General features: G+C 38.7%; 3 protein-coding genes and 1 long non-coding RNA gene across 5 annotated transcripts; all 4 read right to left on the reverse strand.

The window, feature by feature from the left end:
- Window positions 1-352: 352 nt before the first annotated feature.
- On the reverse strand, window positions 353-4,001 carry LOC147182488 (uncharacterized). The gene is made up of 4 exons (XR_015097148.1): window positions 3,938-4,001; window positions 3,739-3,841; window positions 3,287-3,397; window positions 353-488 (listed from the first exon to the last, which is right to left on the reverse strand). It is a non-coding gene; the product is annotated as an uncharacterized LOC147182488 (long non-coding RNA).
- Window positions 4,002-4,828: 827 nt separating this feature from the next.
- On the reverse strand, window positions 4,829-8,476 carry LOC147182489 (SUMO-conjugating enzyme UBC9-like). Its single transcript, XM_086095965.1, has 7 exons — window positions 8,199-8,476; window positions 7,936-8,021; window positions 7,767-7,850; window positions 6,672-6,744; window positions 6,429-6,538; window positions 5,721-5,800; window positions 4,829-5,361 (listed from the first exon to the last, which is right to left on the reverse strand). Exons 2-7 carry the CDS (start codon window positions 7,999-8,001, stop codon window positions 5,298-5,300), a joined length of 477 nt encoding a protein of 158 aa, XP_085952091.1. The 5' UTR covers window positions 8,002-8,021; window positions 8,199-8,476; the 3' UTR covers window positions 4,829-5,297.
- A 1,182-nt stretch (window positions 8,477-9,658) lies between these two features.
- On the reverse strand, window positions 9,659-13,149 carry LOC147182490 (3-mercaptopyruvate sulfurtransferase-like). Its single transcript, XM_086096326.1, has 2 exons — window positions 11,306-13,149; window positions 9,659-11,111 (listed from the first exon to the last, which is right to left on the reverse strand). Exons 1-2 carry the CDS (start codon window positions 11,895-11,897, stop codon window positions 10,813-10,815), a joined length of 891 nt encoding a protein of 296 aa, XP_085952452.1. The 5' UTR covers window positions 11,898-13,149; the 3' UTR covers window positions 9,659-10,812.
- Window positions 13,150-13,294: 145 nt separating this feature from the next.
- LOC147182491 (3-mercaptopyruvate sulfurtransferase-like) lies at window positions 13,295-16,835 on the reverse strand. Of its 2 annotated transcripts, XM_086096189.1 has the most exons (3): window positions 16,203-16,835; window positions 14,380-14,691; window positions 13,295-13,628 (listed from the first exon to the last, which is right to left on the reverse strand). In XM_086096189.1, the coding sequence occupies exons 1-2, from the start codon at window positions 16,792-16,794 to the stop codon at window positions 14,393-14,395; spliced, it is 891 nt and encodes a 296-aa protein (XP_085952315.1). In that variant the 5' UTR covers window positions 16,795-16,835; the 3' UTR covers window positions 13,295-13,628; window positions 14,380-14,392. The 2 variants fall into 2 exon arrangements, with proteins under 2 accessions (XP_085952315.1, XP_085952223.1); XM_086096097.1 differs by lacking the exon at window positions 13,295-13,628 and having other exon boundaries at window positions 13,826-14,691.
- Window positions 16,836-17,783: the final 948 nt, after the last annotated feature.

Below are 17,783 nucleotides of genomic sequence, written 5' to 3' on the forward strand. Positions count from 1 at the left end.
AAAAAATTGTTGCATGTAAGAAATTTTTGGTTGCACTAGATTTTTTACGAGAGGTTTTTGGTTTGGTGAGTCTGAGAAGGGTTTTCTAGTGTTTAGGTAAATGTTATTTTTTTCCCCCATATGGCACCTCATAGTAGTCGTTGCAACTCTTGTATGTAATATGTACTGCATACTTTTTGAGATGACCAAACAACCACAGAATTTTTAACAAAGACTTTTTAGTTAATAATGGTGAAAGTCAAAGATCATGTTCACTGTTCGAAACGGATGAAAATGCAAATCAGGAGAAATCCATTGTAATTTGTATTCATGATGATGCTATATTGTATTGCCAAACTTGACACATCACGTCTTGCAAAAACAGGATTTTAATGCAAGTTGTCGACCACACTGGAAAAGAAGACCTCATTTTGAAGCCCCCACCTTTCCCATTTCTGTCAGCAACTTGTTGAGTTTCTGGTTCAAAATGCTTTTCTCCGTCCACTCCACTGGCGACGAGTCGAAGCAGCGCAGCATTTTATTGACAGAGACAAAATGCAGAAAGTTACAAAATAACACAAGTAAGCCCAAAATTATTCAAACAATGAGCACATTTGGAATTTAAGTGCATTTTCTATTTGCTGACTGAGTAGCTTTTACCTGGAAATTACACAACAAAGTAGTAGAGAGAACGTAGTAAGATAACAAAGTTACTACGACAGTGGTACCTCGGCGTTTGAACATAATTGGTTCCTGCGAAGTGTTCAAAGTCCAAATTGTTCAACCTCCAAAACATTTTTTCCCATAGGAAATAATGTAAATGCAATTAATCCGTTCCCAAGCTCTAAAAACTGAAAATTCCTATTTTAATTTATATTTATGTTTTTTTACATTTACAGTACAGTACAGTATTTAGAAAATAAAAAATACCTTACTTTTGTGTTGTGGTGTGATGGCATCAGTGCAAGATAAATGCTATGTTAATGCTAGCTTTAGTTCAGTGCTGAGTTTGTGTATTTTACATTGGGCATTGTTAGACTACTAAGGGGTCCTTGCGTGCACGGTTTAACGTCAGGCACGTTGTTGAACAGCTAAGCTTTTTCTTTGCTGCCATTGGCACTGTTGTCTTTCTTTAGGCCAATGGCGAAGAAAATTGTTGTGGAAAAATCAAAATGCACTCGCGAATGTATGGAGCACCTCCAGGAGTATTCACGATCTGACTGGAAATGAGCAGTGTATCGTCTCAACTACGGCAACGTGAGCATTCGGCATCGCTCGACTTTGCTCGGCTTCACTCGTTTACCGGTTTTCAAGGTACATTCGGTTTAGCTTGCTTTGCTTGGGTGTTCAAACTCCGAAAATGAGTTCACACTCTGAGGCATTTTTTGGTTGAAGTCCAATTTGTACGAGTTCCGAGACGTTCACATTCCGAGGTTCCACTGTACTAAATATCCAATATTCGAAATTCATTGTAGTATTGTGGTATCATTTTAAAATGCTCTCAAAATTATATTGAACTCTCTCTCTCTCTCTCTCTCTATATATATATATATATCCCTCTCTCTTTCCCTCCCTACCTCTCTCTCTCTCCTCACTTTCTCTCCCTCTCTTCCTCCCTCTCTCCCTCCCCCCTCTCTCTCTCTCTGTCTGTCTCTCTCTCCCTCTCTCTTTACAGATATCTCTCTCTCTCCCTCTCTCCCTCTCTCTCTCTCTCTATATATATATATATATATATATATCCCTCTCTCTTTCCCTCCCTCCCTCTCTCTCTCTCCTCACTTTCTCTCCCTCTCTTCCTCCCTCTCTCCCTCTGTCTGTCTCTCTCTCCCTCTCTCTCTACAGATATCTCTCTCTCTCCCTCTCTCTCTCTCTCCCCCTCCCTCCCTCTCTCTCTGTGTATCTCTCTCTCTCTATATATATATATATATATATATATATATATATCTCCCTCTCTCTTTCCCTCCCTCTCTCTCTCTCTCTTCTCACTCTCTCTCCCTCCCTCTCTCTCCCTCCCTGTCTGTCTGTCTCTCTCTTTCCCTCCCTCCCTCCACCTCTCACTCTCTCTGTGTTGAGAACAATCTTTCTTAAATGTGAGATTTAAAACACACTATAAAGCCATATGTTCTATATTTTCCCATGCCACATGCTTATTGTCATAATAATGTCAGCTCACAAGACTCAAGGCTGTTTTGTTTATTTTCATGACCCTAACCAAGTGGGTGGGTGCCTCAGCCATCTTCTTGTCACATCATAAAAACATGACTTAATTTACACTTTTTGAAACGTTCAAACTTTGGGTACAGTTAAGACTGCTATAATGTCTGGAAATGTTCTCCAAATGTTATATAAATCCTGCCAAATACATTCATTTATTTTAATATGCATGATCTAATGTAATTTGATTGACTATGCAGTGGTTTCTTTAGCTTTTTACAACATTCCAACACACACACACACACACACACACACACACACACACACACACACACACACACACACACACACACACACACACACACACACACACACACACACACACACACGAGTGTAATTTTAGACTAGTGCACATACTGTATGTGCGAATGCGTGTGTGGGAATGGTTGTTAATCTACATATTCCCTGCCATTGGTTTGAGACTAATCCAGGGTGAATTTAAAGTCAGTTGAAATAGGCTCCAGATTACCTGCACACATAACTCTTTTGCTCCCAAAAACATATTTATACATTTAAAAAAATATTATTATTTTTTTAAAGCTAGAGCATACAGAAGGCTTTGAAGGAGCTTCTGAACTGAAGATGTGGTTTAAAGTAATGGTCGTTATTACAAAAAACGGCCAACAGGTGGCAGCAGAGTATAAGAGATCAACCAGGGCCATGTTGCAAACAAGCTGTTTCCCCCACAGTTTAAAACAGATTTGTGAATAATGATGAAACTTAGCTATATTCTAATGCTAATTGCTGCAAAACGGAAACAGATAGAAGCATACTTTCTTTTTTTCTGACGAAAGAAGAGACTCTAATCTTTCCTTTGGTAGGTTCCATGTTATTATAGCAATAGAACACAATATTCTATGGGTCTGGGAGCGAAGGAAGGAAGGAAGAAAGAAAGAAAGAAAGAAAGAAAGAAAGGAAGGAAGCTTCCGTGAAAATGGCTTGGGAGTGAAGGAGTTAATGAAGACAAATAAAAAAAAGCCCATACAGCCCGTGGGGGTGTGTAGACTTTTTATGTCCCCTGTAGAACAATTTAAAAAAAATTCTAAAACATAGGAGGGTGTGCACATTATATGCAAAAATAATAAGCACTAACCTATATCATCAGTTTTATGGCCAAACCATAGGTGTGGGTCTGGAGGCCACGTAAGCAGTGGGTGGCAGACGTAAGCGTCCTTGGTAACAGATTTCCATGGTAACGGCGCACCTGAAGATTAATTTTAGGATGTAAAGGCCAGAGTTGGAAGATATAGGAAAGAAATGGGGGGAAAATATATTATATGGTCATAAGTTCCGATAGAAAATGACATTGATTGCGGCAACCGTTTCTTTTGCGTTGCCATGGCAATGACAGACACTTTTAGTCCAATTCCAAACTCCTCCATGAAATCATACGCAATGATGTTATGTAAGGCTTTCTTTTCCCTCTAACCACTAAAGCTATTCCAACTTTTGAAGTAGGATTATGCAATTGTCACAAGTATGTTATGCAAAAAGAAGTGCAGGTTGTTGGAAATGTCACTATAGGTTGGCTGGCTGATGACACACCAGGAAATATGTTCATGCGAAGCAGGTGACCCAGGGTTGCTCCTGGATCTGTATAGCGAGCTGGTACCAGTGGTGGCACCTCAGGGTTCTTGACTGACCTCATCTACAATACACAAACAACACAACATTTATTTATTTTTTTAAATATCAGTTTAGCTACCACAAAACACCAGAACAAAACATTCTTTCTTGTACTTACCTTGTTTTCGTCGGTCCGAGCCCAGTGAGGTCAAACCACACAGGAGGCAAAGCGAAGAAAAAGGTGTTATATTTCCTACGAATGTCACACGCTTGACACCTGAGAACATTACATCAGGTTTCATATTTGGACCGAAAACAAACACACACACACACAAAACATTATTCTCTTACTGATCATCACGCCAAATACATTTTTGGATACACAACTGTTATGTAAGTACAGGTATTCAAACTGAAATACATCATTACATTTATATATGCATATGTTGCTTCTAAAATTGTCTCCTCAGGCTGCTGTCGCTTGTTCTTACCATTGTTTGATCATTACACCCGCTATAGATTGTACCTTTTGTCAGTCAAAAAGTATTTTACTCACCATCTTGTACCGGTGCTCTTCAAAAAATGTGAATATCCCCGAAAATTTTTATAATTTCCATAATTCCATTCAAAAAGTCACAGATTATAGATTCAGGGTCCACAATTTAAATGGTTTCAAGTATTTATTTGTTTACTTTACATTATTTGGCTTCCAGCTCATAAAATCCACAAAAAGATGTCAACATTTTTTAGAATACTATAGTCTATGAAAGTTAGACTTTTTGAATGGAATTACAGAAATTGTTCAACTTTTTGAGGATATTCAAATGTTTTGACAAACACATGTATGCGTTGACCTACATACAGTTCCTAGAGTGCATATTGCGGTGCCACGAGAGCCACTTATGTTGGAGCGCTATCAACGCTGTCTGCAAACAATTCACAGGTCTACACTATGTACTCTTCACAAATCACATCCTGTACAACAATGAACAGAAAAGGGCTCAAGCCCCGGCCATTATTAATGACACTTATTTACATTCATATTACACATTGAGAAAAATGCCACAGGTACTCCTTAAATGTGGTTCTTTTATTCAATTTCATTTCACAATACACAATCTATTGTGTTCTTTATTATAATACCACACACAAATGTCCACTGGCTAAAACAATATAAAACATAACCTTCACAATTTTCTTTATTTATAGTATATACACACGCTCAATTATCTCTTAGCAAAAACTCTCAGGCCTTTTGCTTGCTCCCAAACATGCGTCGAGATCATTTGCGGAGAAATTGACACGGGTTGAATAAAGCAAAGTGGTGACCTGTTTTTCTAATGCTTCCCTCCTCGTTGTGGCTGGACGGAGGCTTGCTCCCTTCTTACGAGCAACTGTTTAGTTTACAACCAATATACAAGTGCTGGGGTTATTATCTTTTACATGCCACCTACGAAATGGCGTATAATGGTAGAGAAAAGTTGATCCTTGCTGGAGTGGTCCTTCAGGTTCTATCAAGTCAGAATGTCCTGGCAAATTTAGGTGGGTGCAAACTTCTTGGCCTGGGCCCTGACCCGCTTCTCGTAGTCCATCCGGTTCTGACTGGAATGGAAAAACACAATATTGGATTTTAATCCCTAATACTTATTAGGCAGGCTATTTTAAGGCATTCCGCATTTGTATTCTTTGTTGTGTGGTTGACATAAGCTTCATTATGACTGGCAGCCTTCCCCATCTTATTTATTTATGCTACACAGTTAAGCCTCAAGTCATTAATACCCTGATCAAATATTTTTAATAATAATGTTTGTTTTTTAAACTGTAATTTTAATTTGTAACTGTACAGTATATTGATCTTTTATGGCAACACATTAGCACAGGGAAGTGAAAAAGTTTTGGAATTTAATTACAATGAAATTCCAAAATAAAAGCCATCAAATGACTGCTAAGTGGATGCATACCAGTAAATTGTGTAAGCCTCTGCTTGTGCTGGGTCTTGAATGTTGGGCTCATTCAGCAGCTCCTGGATTCCCAACAGGATCTGAAAACAGAGTGCCGTTAAAGTGACATTTGCACCATTGCTGCAGCCTTGTGTATCTTGCAAGAATTTCCTCGCTTTCAAAAAACATTTACTTTTGCTTGTCAATTGAAAGTGTACACAACACAAACACATGCCAAACCCGAACTGAAGCATGTTAACTCATACACTGCCATTGACGTCAAAAATGCATTTGAACTATTTCTATTAGTTTCGCATTTCCCCCCCCACTTTTGTTAACAAGAGTATGAAAACCTAGAAAAAAATGTTTTGTACATTTGGAACAGATATAAAATTTGTGATCAATCTTGAGTTAACTAGTGAAGTCATGTGATTAATTACAATTAAAGAAAATTAATCGCCTAGTGCCCCTAATAAAAAAAAGAAAAGGAAAGATTATTAAAAATTAGGGCCGTCAGACGATTAAATTTTTTAATTGTAATTCATCGCATGACTTCAATAGTTAACTAACGATTAATCACAAATTTTATATCCGTTCTAAATGTACAATAAAAAAATTATAGGTTGTCACAGTCAAAAAAATGTGAAACTAATAGAAATAGTTCAAATGAATTTTTGACGTCTATAGCCGTCAAGGGCAGTGAATGAGCTAATAATGAAACAGAAAAACCTGTTTGATGGTGATTGCGGGCCTCCAATCTTTGTCCTCCTCCAGGATGGACAGACAAACGGTGCCAGATGGGTAGACATTTGGATGGAATATTGGTGGCTCAAACTTGCCTGCGGAGTGGTGGGAAAAGACAAATTTAAGATTGAACTTTTCTGGACACTTGAGATATATGTGACATTGTGCTGCGGAGTTTGTCATGAGGCAGCTTATGTTTACAACACGTGTAATGTCAGTGGGACTCACATTTGGGTGGCGAGGAGGGGTAGTCGTCCTTGAAAAGCATCCTGAGTTTATACAGTCCTCCCTCCCACAAGGTCTAACAAAACAAAAAAAACACAGCAACAAAGAATTTAAGCCTTGCTGGGTTAGATGTTGCACTGAACAGCTGTTAAATATCCAGCGCCAGACATGACATGGAGGATTTTTATCCACACAAAACAATCCGTGGGTTTACTGTAATGTCATTCCCATGAAATACGATGCCATACTTCCGCTCGTAAAACAATCAGCTCAAGTCTATTTAAATGCCACGGTGATAATGATGCCGAGCAACATTAGGCTTTTCAGAATATCTTTTAACAGTGGAGCTGCTGTATAATAAGTCTACACACCCCTGTACAAATGCCAAATGAATTGCATCTTGGCTTCTTTTTTTCCCACAAAAAAAAGGTATTTGAATAGGGGTGTATGGACTTTTTATATCAACAGTCCGTAGCTCATCCCGAGCCTAAAATAAATACAATCAAACGATCCGTGTCCATTATGTGGCTTTATCCCCCGCCTCTACATTTCTAAAGAAGGTACGCTCCGTTTACTTACCTGATTGTCTTGTTCAGTCACAATTATTGGTTAACCTAAGACTTGTGCACACACACTATACCAGTGGTGGGCAAACTCAATCCTCAAGGGCTGAATGGAGTCCTGCAGGTTTTGGATGTTTCCCTGTTACTGATTCCAATCAACAGTACCGTTATCAGGCTTATGCAGAACTTGCTGATGAGCTGATCATACATCGGCTGTTGGAGAAGAGAAATATCCAAAACCTGCAGGACTCCAGCCCTCGAGGACCGAGTTTTCCCACCCCTGCACTATTCCGATATTGAGGCCAAAATTTACATGCTGCTTCCATGTCACGTCTGGAGCTCCATACTTTTGTGTGTGGATAATTAAACTTTTGTTGTTGTTGTTGTTGTTGTTGCTGCTGTCAGCAAAGTGCTGCAGAAAACTATTATTGTCACTAAAGCTAACACAACAAAGCAGTGCAAAACTAGGAGCAACTCATCTTGTAGACTTCAAGCACCTAACGCTTAAATAAATAAATACATTTCTGAAACGTACGCCTTTCTTTCCAGGTATGGCACATTCCCAATTCATTAGATTCATGGTTCCATCTGGATTCTTGGTAGGGACAGCAACAAAACCCTGCGAGAAACAAAACGACTTGAGCGAGTACTGAGAGAAAAGTAGCATTCACGTTTGGGAATAGTAAAGAAACTACTGTACTTACAAACGGGTGGTCTTTTCTCCAGGCTTTGCGCTCCTGGGACAGTCTGCTAAGCGCAATGCCTGACATTGATGCTCATTAACCCCTCCCTATGGGAGCATTTCAAACAAATTAATATATTAGACAACACCGAGTAAAGCCTCTGAAGGCGTTTACCAAAATGAGAACAACGCACGTAGGCACCAATAGTCTAACACGTTATTTAAATACGCTCTACCCCATGCTATAATTTACTCGAGTGAACAGACCCACACAACCCTCCTTACCAGTTTAAATGTAAAATGAAGTCTATCTTCAACCGAAACCCACCGGCTAGTTTTTGGACTGAAGAAAACACACCCTTCGTCGTTGGAAAACACAAATAATGGACCACTAAGAACGTAAATGACCAAACTGATATAACAACACTTTGTTCACCATTCCACAAGCAATCTAAAACAAGGATGCTGGTGTTATTTTATCACCGCTTTTTGCAAATGTACACAATTTTTTTTTTATCTTAACCCCGTCGCGGTAACTAGCATACAGCTAACTAGGACCCCAATTTGTTTATTTCGGCAGGACCTTCAGGCAGCTTTATGGACAGCCCAAACACTTATGTCAAGACCGATAGCCATCTTGGTTGTGGCACCGTTCATGACAGTTGAAGTATTTGATTTGCCTTTCGAATTGAATCCAGTACTGTATACTATATATTTAAATTCAAATGAAACAATTGCAGGTTCCCTACACGTTCCGTTTTTTATTGACAGTATGGAGGGAGATTGGGAAGTTTTTATTTATTATTTAATTTGTTTTTATAGTGTGTGACTTTATTATCATTTGGCAGAACGAAGTGCGTACATAATTAAATTTCAGCATATATATATATATATATATATATATACAATAATTTTTAGATCTACGGTGTTTGAGCAGCCAAATTAATGAGAGTGAGTAGGCTATAATGTGCTTATTGACAATTCCGAACATCCACCCATTTCTGATATTTCCGCGCCTTACAGTGAAAACAAATGGTGATATTGTATTGCTTTTGCCTGTGACTAGCATACAAACCAGGGCCAGGCAGATTGTTATAGTAGTCAATGACGTTTCATCGCATTTTGAAAAGTAAAAAAATCATCACAAATCATATGACAACAATCTAAAGTCCAATGCTTGTCAATGAGCGGAGAGCTTCCTTTCACTGAGTAAATGTTGCGTTCGAGGAAGGTGGGGAGTCAGACTGATCCCACTTGAATTGTCCCCCTTCCAACCTCAAAGCGTTCGAGGCAAATGTTAAAAAAAGATGGCTAATTACAGACTAGACATAAAAAGATGATTCAGCTTTTTTAGATACAAGTTTAAAAGTTGTTATTTTTTAATTATTAAAATTAATTATATGAAATACTTATAAAATAAGTAAAGGAAAGAACAGAAGAGGTATATTGTTTAGGGAGTAAAAGTAAGAGGACATCAGAAATATAAATAGGTAAGTAGAGAGCTGAAAAATCTACTGTGACGAAGTATTTGTACTCTGTACTTTTACTCTGTTATCTTGCCAAACTACACACAAACAGGCTTTTTGTTCCATCCTTATTTACGCCATTCTTTATCATAATGTTTTGAATAAAATAAAGTATGCGAGGAATGATCCTTTTTTTTTTCATCCAAAAGTTTTCACAGCTGAGTTTTGTTGACAGAAAAAAAACGTTTCTGGGGGATAAAACAGCAGAGACGAAAAGGCTCTGTATTTCAGATTTTATTGATTTACAATATGGTGATGCATACAATCTATATGAGCAATTCAGACTTATGCAAGCTCTACCCCAAAAAAAGCGCAATATTTACTTATCTCAACTGGTTAATGAATAATGAGAATGACAAATGAGTGTGATAGTTCAAAAGGAATCCTACAAGAAAACTGAATCAAGAACACATTGAATAGGCCTACATGATTTGTAAAAAGACTACTTGTCTTTAAAAATAATTAATGCATAATTTATAAAAAGACTACTTGTCTTATTTAAAAATAATTAATGCATGATTTATAAAAAGACTACTTGTCTTAACTCATTCACTGCCATTGACGCCTATATACGTCAAAAATTAATTTGAACTATTTATACTAGTTTAAATTATTTTCCACTTTTGTTAACAAGAGTATGAAAACCTTTTTTTATTGCACATTTAGAACAGATATAAAATTTGTGATTAATTGTGAGTTAACTAGTGAAGTCATGCGATTAATTACAATAAAAAAATGTAATGACCTGACGCCCCTAATTTTTTATATATTTTTTCAAATCGTGAGTTAACTAGTGAAGTAATGCGATTAATTACAATTAAAAATGTTATCACCTGACACACCAAATTTTTAATAATCTTTTCTTTTAAAAAAAGATTTAAAAAAGAAAAATATATATTTTAAGATAATTTTTTCTTTAAAAAAAAGATTTAACAAAGAAAAGATGATTAAAATTTGTCATCATAATTAATTGCATGACTTCACTAGTTAACTCACATTCTATATCTGTTCTAAATATACAATTTAAAAAATCTAGGTTTTCATTCTCTTGTTTAAAAAATGTTAAACTAATTTAAAAAAATGTAAAATGAATTTTGACGTATATAGGCGTCAATGGCAGTGAATGAGTCCATTTAAAAAAAGCGTAAAAAGATAGTATTACATACTGAAAACATAGATGATTTGTATAGAGAGGTATATGGTCCATTATTGTATGTTTCTATAATGAGCAGCAAGTTAATTGTGCATTGATTATATGATAAACTGCTGCAAAGCACTAATGCATTTTAAGAGTACAAATACTTAATTTACGTATAACACACACATCTCTTTTTCCGTTATGACTCCAGCGTTGTCAGACCTGGCCGGCTGCCTTACATCTTCTTTCCCTCTCCCTCTGAGATGATGTTCTCAGGAGAGGCTCTTTTAAACCACTCAGACCAGGAGCCGTCAAAAAGGCACACTTCCGGGTGTCCGAGCAGCTGAGCAACCAGAACAGCAAAGCAGGCCGTCACGCCACAAGAGCAGGTGGCCCACAGCGGCTGGTCCAATTTGAGCTTGGCTTCTCTGAATCGTCTGGAGAGGTCCTCGTTGGCCAGAAACTTTCCAGATGAATCAAGGAAGGAAGTAAAGGGCAAGTTGATTGCACTGGGGAAGTGGCCAGGTAGAGTGCCTGTTTCAAAATAATAAGGACCACATTTAAAAATTGAGCAAGCAAAGCAAGGCACGATAAAAAATAAATAAATAAATAAATAAATAACTAAACGAGAAGATTAAAACTCAAGATGAAATCCAAACGTCAAAGCAGGATAAATGAAAAGATAAAAGCAAAACACTATTTACAACTTATTGCAAAAGCCTGCTTACCCTCTATAGGCTCCGGTTCGATCCCTCTGTACCTTCCCTCAGGCCTGGTGTCCACCACCTGTACCTTCTTGGTGCTGATGTTCTCCAGCACGTCCTCATAAGTTTTCACCCACGCAGGGTTCGTGGTCACCTTGAAGTCTCTGCGCTCCGGCTTCACTTCACTTTCCGACGTCACCGGACGCCCTTCGGCCAACCAATTCTTCATGCCCCCGTCCAGCACCGACACCGAGTTGTGGCCGAACTGTCGGAACAGCCACCAGACTCGTGGCGCGGTGTACAAGCCGAAGTCGTTCGTGTCGTACACCACCACATGCGTCTCGTTGCTGATGCCCAGCTCGCCCACGTAGCGTGAAAAGTGGCTGCTCGTGGGAAGCGTGTGGCAGTATGGTGAGGTTTGGTCACTGCACTCGACGATGTCGAAGAACGAAGAACCCGGGATGTGCCTCTCCGCGAACTCCGCTTTCGGGTCGCGTTTGGTTACCGGGAGGTACCATGACGAGTCCAACACCCGAATTTTGGAGCCTACGAGGCCGTTCTTGGTCGCGTCCGCCAGCCACTGGGCTGAGACCACAGCGCGAGCCTGTGCCGCCATACCGTTGGAATCTATGGAGATCTGGCTTTGCTATCTTATTTTTGGGGGGTGGGTTACAAGACGGGTCCATTTGTTGCTAAAAGTTGCTGAACGGCGTTGCGTCAGCAGTGGTTCTCAAAACGTTTTCCAGCAAGCACCACAATACCACTATCAACAACAATAAAATACAGTATAGGCCTAATTAAGTGTTCATTAAAAATAGGTTTTATTCATTAAAAAAAAACACTGATTAGTTAACCTTTATTAGTCCCTGACCCACAATAAGGACATTTCCCAATCAAACATAAAAAAGTATATTAATTATACAGTAACATTATGTGCAGGTTGAACATTAACATTGTGCTTGAATATAGGAAAATACACAAACCTACGTATGAGAATCAATTTAAATAGTATTAGCGTACACATTAAAATTAAAGAAAGAAGTACGTCTACATTTTCCCTTTCCAATCATTTAAAAATTAAATGTAAATATATCGTTTTGGTTGTTGTTTTTTACAATTCGAAATATACTAAAAATGTACTGTACTTGAAAAGTAAAAAATATATATATCGGACTTTAAAACAGTTTAAACTTAGCGAAATGCTCTATTCTAGAGTTTGCGGCACCGTTTCATGTTTCAAAATTTAACGTTTAATTGCATTTAAGTACCACCAGAGGAAGCCTCAGTACACTAGTACCATACTGAGAAACACATCAGTCTACATTGTAGATTGATTACAAATAGCTAATTTACATTACGTAGTTGTAGTTTATCATCACATTTTGTTTGTAATATAAACATTGTATTTAGGTTTATTTTATTTACATTTGTATTCGTTCGGTGTTAGCTGGTTTTTGAACGGATCAAAAAATTTGGCATACAATGTTAAGAAACACTATCTGTTATGAATAAATGCATAATGCATTAGTAGTATTGAGATCTCGATACTGCCTCAAGGCACCTACTCTTGATAGTATTAGTATTATATTACTAAGTAGGCTTAGCCATTTTTAGATTGTTAATCAAACAAGCCTACTCTCAACTGAATTTTTAAAATGTTTACTAACTAAAAAAGTAGGACTGTGCTCGGAACTAAATGTTTAAAACATTACAAATTGGACTACTCTGAACTCATTTGAGAATTTTAATTTCTTATTTACAAGGAATATGTGTGTTTTTATTAGCCACTTTTAAAAAGTTAGTAAACGTCTCAAAAAACATTTTAAAAGTAGCTAAATGTGTTGCTAGGTGGGGGGAGGGGCTGCTTTAACAACAAACGTGCTAAGTTGCGTTGCTTACACTAGTGGGCGTCAGCGAGGAGTTAAACAGTGGTTACAAGTTTAATCATCATAACTTCAACCGCATAAGCGGTCCAGAAAATGGAGATGGATGTATAGACACATACACAATTAATGAGATCACTTCCAGAGAAGTAAAGGTTCATCTTGCATTGCCCTTACAAATAAATGGCTTACAGATGACTGGATTTCGGGGAGAGAGAAAAAAAATGCACCAGATGTGCGAGGACGCTGGAGAAGCAGAAAAGCAGGCTTGTTTAAAAAAAATTATAATAATAATAAATTGAAGTGATTCAAAGCACAATAACAATTTGTCTGGGAGCCATAAAGATCCACCATCAGCATTGCATGTGCAGTGGGACGGATACAATTCTCTAGATTTAGATACCTTTGATGTTTTAAATATGTGAATGGACAGGAACATGACACCGCAACCAGGGAGGAGAGTTCTTCCGCCAGCATAGGAACAAAAGAAAAAAAAAAGTAAGCAGCAAACCTTTGGTGATATATTGTAAAGAAAGTGGAAGACAAATGGGAAAAGCAAACAGCCAGACTAGTTTTCAATATTTAAGACTTTTTCTCACCAATTAGCACAGCAAAGCTTGTCATTAAACGGTTGTTGAACAACGCAGCAGAAACAGCAACATATTTGACACGTTTTCAAGTTGTGTTTAATAACATAAAAGGGGATACAATCTTTACTTTTGCCATCTACAATAATATGTAACCCAGGCTCCTGCAAACCCTCCACACCCAAAAAGTGAATATTTACTTTTCTGATTAATGAGAGTGACCCACGGGCATGACAAAGTTGAAATTGAATCATTTAAGAAAACAAAGTATTTCATGCATGATTTGCAAAAGACCTCCCCTCTAATTAAAAGGTGTGCATTGTTTTTGAACCACCACCATGGAGCATAAAAGATGTCACTTGAAAAACAAAACATAAGCACATCGTTTTATACACTGTAAGCATTCCTTGTGGTATTCTGAAATAAATGCTTTGCATAGTGTTACTGTGGTTCATTGCATATTTCTGTACACCTTTGCAACGATTACCTTTCTCTGAGTAACATGTTAATTGTGCATACATTGTATCATATACTAATACTGCTACAAATCACTAAGGCAGTTTAAATTGTGCAAATGTTTAAGCAATAGTTTCATTCACTTGTGACAAGCATGTTTCTTCTCTATTACCTAGACGGCCGCCTCACATCTTCTTTCCCTCTCCCTCTGAGATGACGTTTTCCGCAGATGCTCTTTTAAACCACTCAGCCCAGGAGCCGTCGTAAACGCACACGCCGGGGTGGCCGAGTAGGTGAGCGGCCAGAACGACAAGGCACGCCGTCACGCCAGAACCGCAGGTGGCCCACAGCGGCTGGTCCAATTTCACCCCGGCTTCCTTAAACAGTCTGGACAGGTCCTCATTGGTCAGATACTTTCCAGAGGCTTCCAGGAAGGAAGTGAACGGCATGTTGATGGCACCAGGGAAGTGGCCTGGTAGAGTACCTGTTAATACATTGAAAACGTGGAGCAAAGATTATACAGTGTTCACACCCTATATTTCGGATCACCTCGCGCAGTCTTACTACATCTAATACATAGATATAATCTAATACATCTACATCATAACCATTCAGGAAAAGATAAAACTCCAAGATACACTTCAGGAAGGGTGGCGTTATACAACTAGTGCAGGGGTGTCAGAACTTTTTCTTTCGAGGGACGCCTACAGAGAAGGGTCACTCTGATATTGTCCGATTCTATGAAAAACACTCAAACCGACCATACAAGCAATTACATATTATACTGTATTTACTTTTGTTCCCCCGCGAGTGAGGAATAAGCAGTCACGAAAATGGATTGATTTTTTTGTATGTTTTTTAAAAGTTATTTTTAAGGCAAACATTTTGGGATTTTTCATGATTTTGGGGTGGCCCACAGCCTTGTGTCCCACTAAAATAGATCCGCCCCTGCCCTGAGGATACATTTTTTAAAGCAGTGTTTACATAAGGATCTTAGTTAATTATTAATGTGCTATGTTCACAAATCAGACTTCAGTCAGCAGAAAGTGGAGGAAAACTTCTTTATTTATTTTTTTAAGATAAATGTTACTAGGGGTGTACCCAAAAAAATCTATTGTCATAATAATCGCGATTCTCATTTAGTACAATTCAGAATCGATTTTAAATGCCCGAAAATCGATTTTATTTAAATAATTTTATACTGTCTTGCCTTTGTCTGTGTGTGCCTTTATTTGGAGCGCTGTTCATGTTGTACCTGATTTGGCCACTTAGGGGCAGTGTGGTTCCACGCGGTCTAATACACTGTTAAGCTGTAGCCACATTAGAGAGTAGAAGGAAAAAGTCACGATCAAGTCATTTCAATAAAAGTTTTTTTTTTTGCAGTGTTCTTTTGAGTGATAAAAGTGCCGCGAGTAGCGCGCTAATTAGCATTAGCGAGTCAGACTGGAGTAGATCATCACAATTCCTTGCACATCTATAGATTGAAGCAAAAATCATTGTCAATCAAATAATTTCAAATCAAAAATCGTTCTTAACCGAAAATTTATTCTGAATCGAATCGCAGACCCAAAAATCGAAATTTAATGGAATCGAGAGACATTCAAAGATTCCCACCCCTAGCTCTCTAAGTCAAATTCATTAGTTGGGAGGTGTGTCATGTCGTACCCATGGGGGATGTGGTTGTCATAACTTCCACACCCAATAGGGTTGCAAGTCAAACATTATTTTTTTAATATTGATTTTGCTGATGGCCGCTACAAAATGGACGGCAAGCCGCAAATGGCCTCCGGTCCGTATGGACACCACTAAACTAATTTATTGAGAAGGCTTTATTTCAAGGTATCTCTTAACAGGTGCAATTTACCTCACGTAACACACACATCAGTCACTTGGGTTTAAATGTAATGTATATATATATATGTATTTATTTAAAAAATAGACATATTTACAAATGTACGTACACGTGTAAGTTATAAACTGGAGTAGCCTGCTCACCCTCTCTAGGCTCCGGTTCGATCCCTCTGTACCTGCCCGCAGACCGTGCGTCCACCACCTGTATCTTCTTGGTGCTGATGTTCTGCAGCACGTCCTCATAAGTTTTCACCCACGCAGGGTTCGTGGTCACCTTGAAGTCTCTGCGCTCCGGCTTCACTTCACTTTCTGACGTCACCGGACGCCCTTCGGCCAACCAGTTTTTCATGCCCCCGTCCAGGACCGACACCGAGTTGTGGCCGAACAGTCGAAACATCCACCAGACGCGGGGGGCGCTGTATGAGCCGAAGTTGTTCGTGTCGTACACCACCACATGCGTGTCGTTGCCGATGCCCAGCTCGCCTACGTAGCGTGAAAAGTGGCTGCTCGTGGGCAGCATGTGGTCGTAGGGTGAACTCTGGTCGCTGCACTCGTCGATGTCGAAGTAAGAAGAGCCCGGGATGTGCTTCTCTGCAAACTCCGCTTTCGGGTTCCGTTTGGTTATCGGGAGGTACCATGACGAGTCCAGGACCCGAATCTTGGAGCCTACGAGGCCGTTTCTGATTGCGTCCGATAGCCACTGGGCTGAGACCACAGCGCGAGCCTGTGCCGCCATGATGGCTTGGAAATGTCATTCACACAACCAACAGTAGAGGGCGCCGGAGAGTCGTCGAGTCGCCAGTAAAATCAGTTGACCTTTACACTTTTTAAACCAACAAGTTTCATCATCGTCTTTCGACGCGCAAAATGGCTTTCTCCAACTTCCTTATCTAAATTACATTTTAAATTGAGATTATTTAGAAAAAAAGACGGCCCTTACAAAGTTAATACTGTACACTCACTGGCTTGCTGTAAAACGTGACAGAAGAAAAGCCTCCTAGAACTGCTGAACTTTTAGTTTATAACCGCTGTTGAATTAGTGGCAGGGGGTTACAAAGCTGCAGAAAAACTAAAGTCTAGTCACCCATCTTAACATAATGCCACTATGCAATGCAATGGAACAGAGTTAACTATTTCCAAAATTAACCATATGCGAGGTTTATTTTATCTAAATATGATATTCTCATCGTGGCAAATTAGTGAATAGGGAGAACAATACACTACAATCATTAAGATAGCATCAACTTTTGTTGACTAAGGCCACCAGAGGGGGGTGGGGAGAGCATTGATGTTAGCATCCATTAAAAAAATTATAATTTTGGACATACCAAAAATTATATATAATTATTCACCTGTTTAATTATGGTGCTAGAGTTTGTTTAATGAATATTTGATTAATTTGGTTTTTACCTCCCACAGAAAATGATGCACTTGCACATCTTGTCCATGAGTGAAACAGCATATAGCCACAAAACAAAGCATTTTGCCAAAAATGTAAAAAAAAAATATATAAATAAAAAAGACCACCAAGGCTTTGGAATGGGATTGGAGACACTTGTTGACAACATGGTGTCTACATGCCTGGAAGTAAGGATTCCAAAAAGGTTCTCCATGAAGGGCAGATGTTACCCAGAACTATGGGCTCCTGAGGAACCCTTGAAAAAAAAAAGCAAAAAAATCTGCAAGGGTTCTTTTGAGGCTAAGGGTTCCTCTAAGAACCGTTTC

Source organism: Leptonotus elevatus, chromosome 1, assembly GCF_054856555.1.
Source record: "Leptonotus elevatus isolate MCC_2025b chromosome 1, RoL_Lele_1.0, whole genome shotgun sequence".
NCBI classification, from domain to species: Eukaryota; Metazoa; Chordata; class Actinopteri; order Syngnathiformes; family Syngnathidae; genus Leptonotus; species Leptonotus elevatus.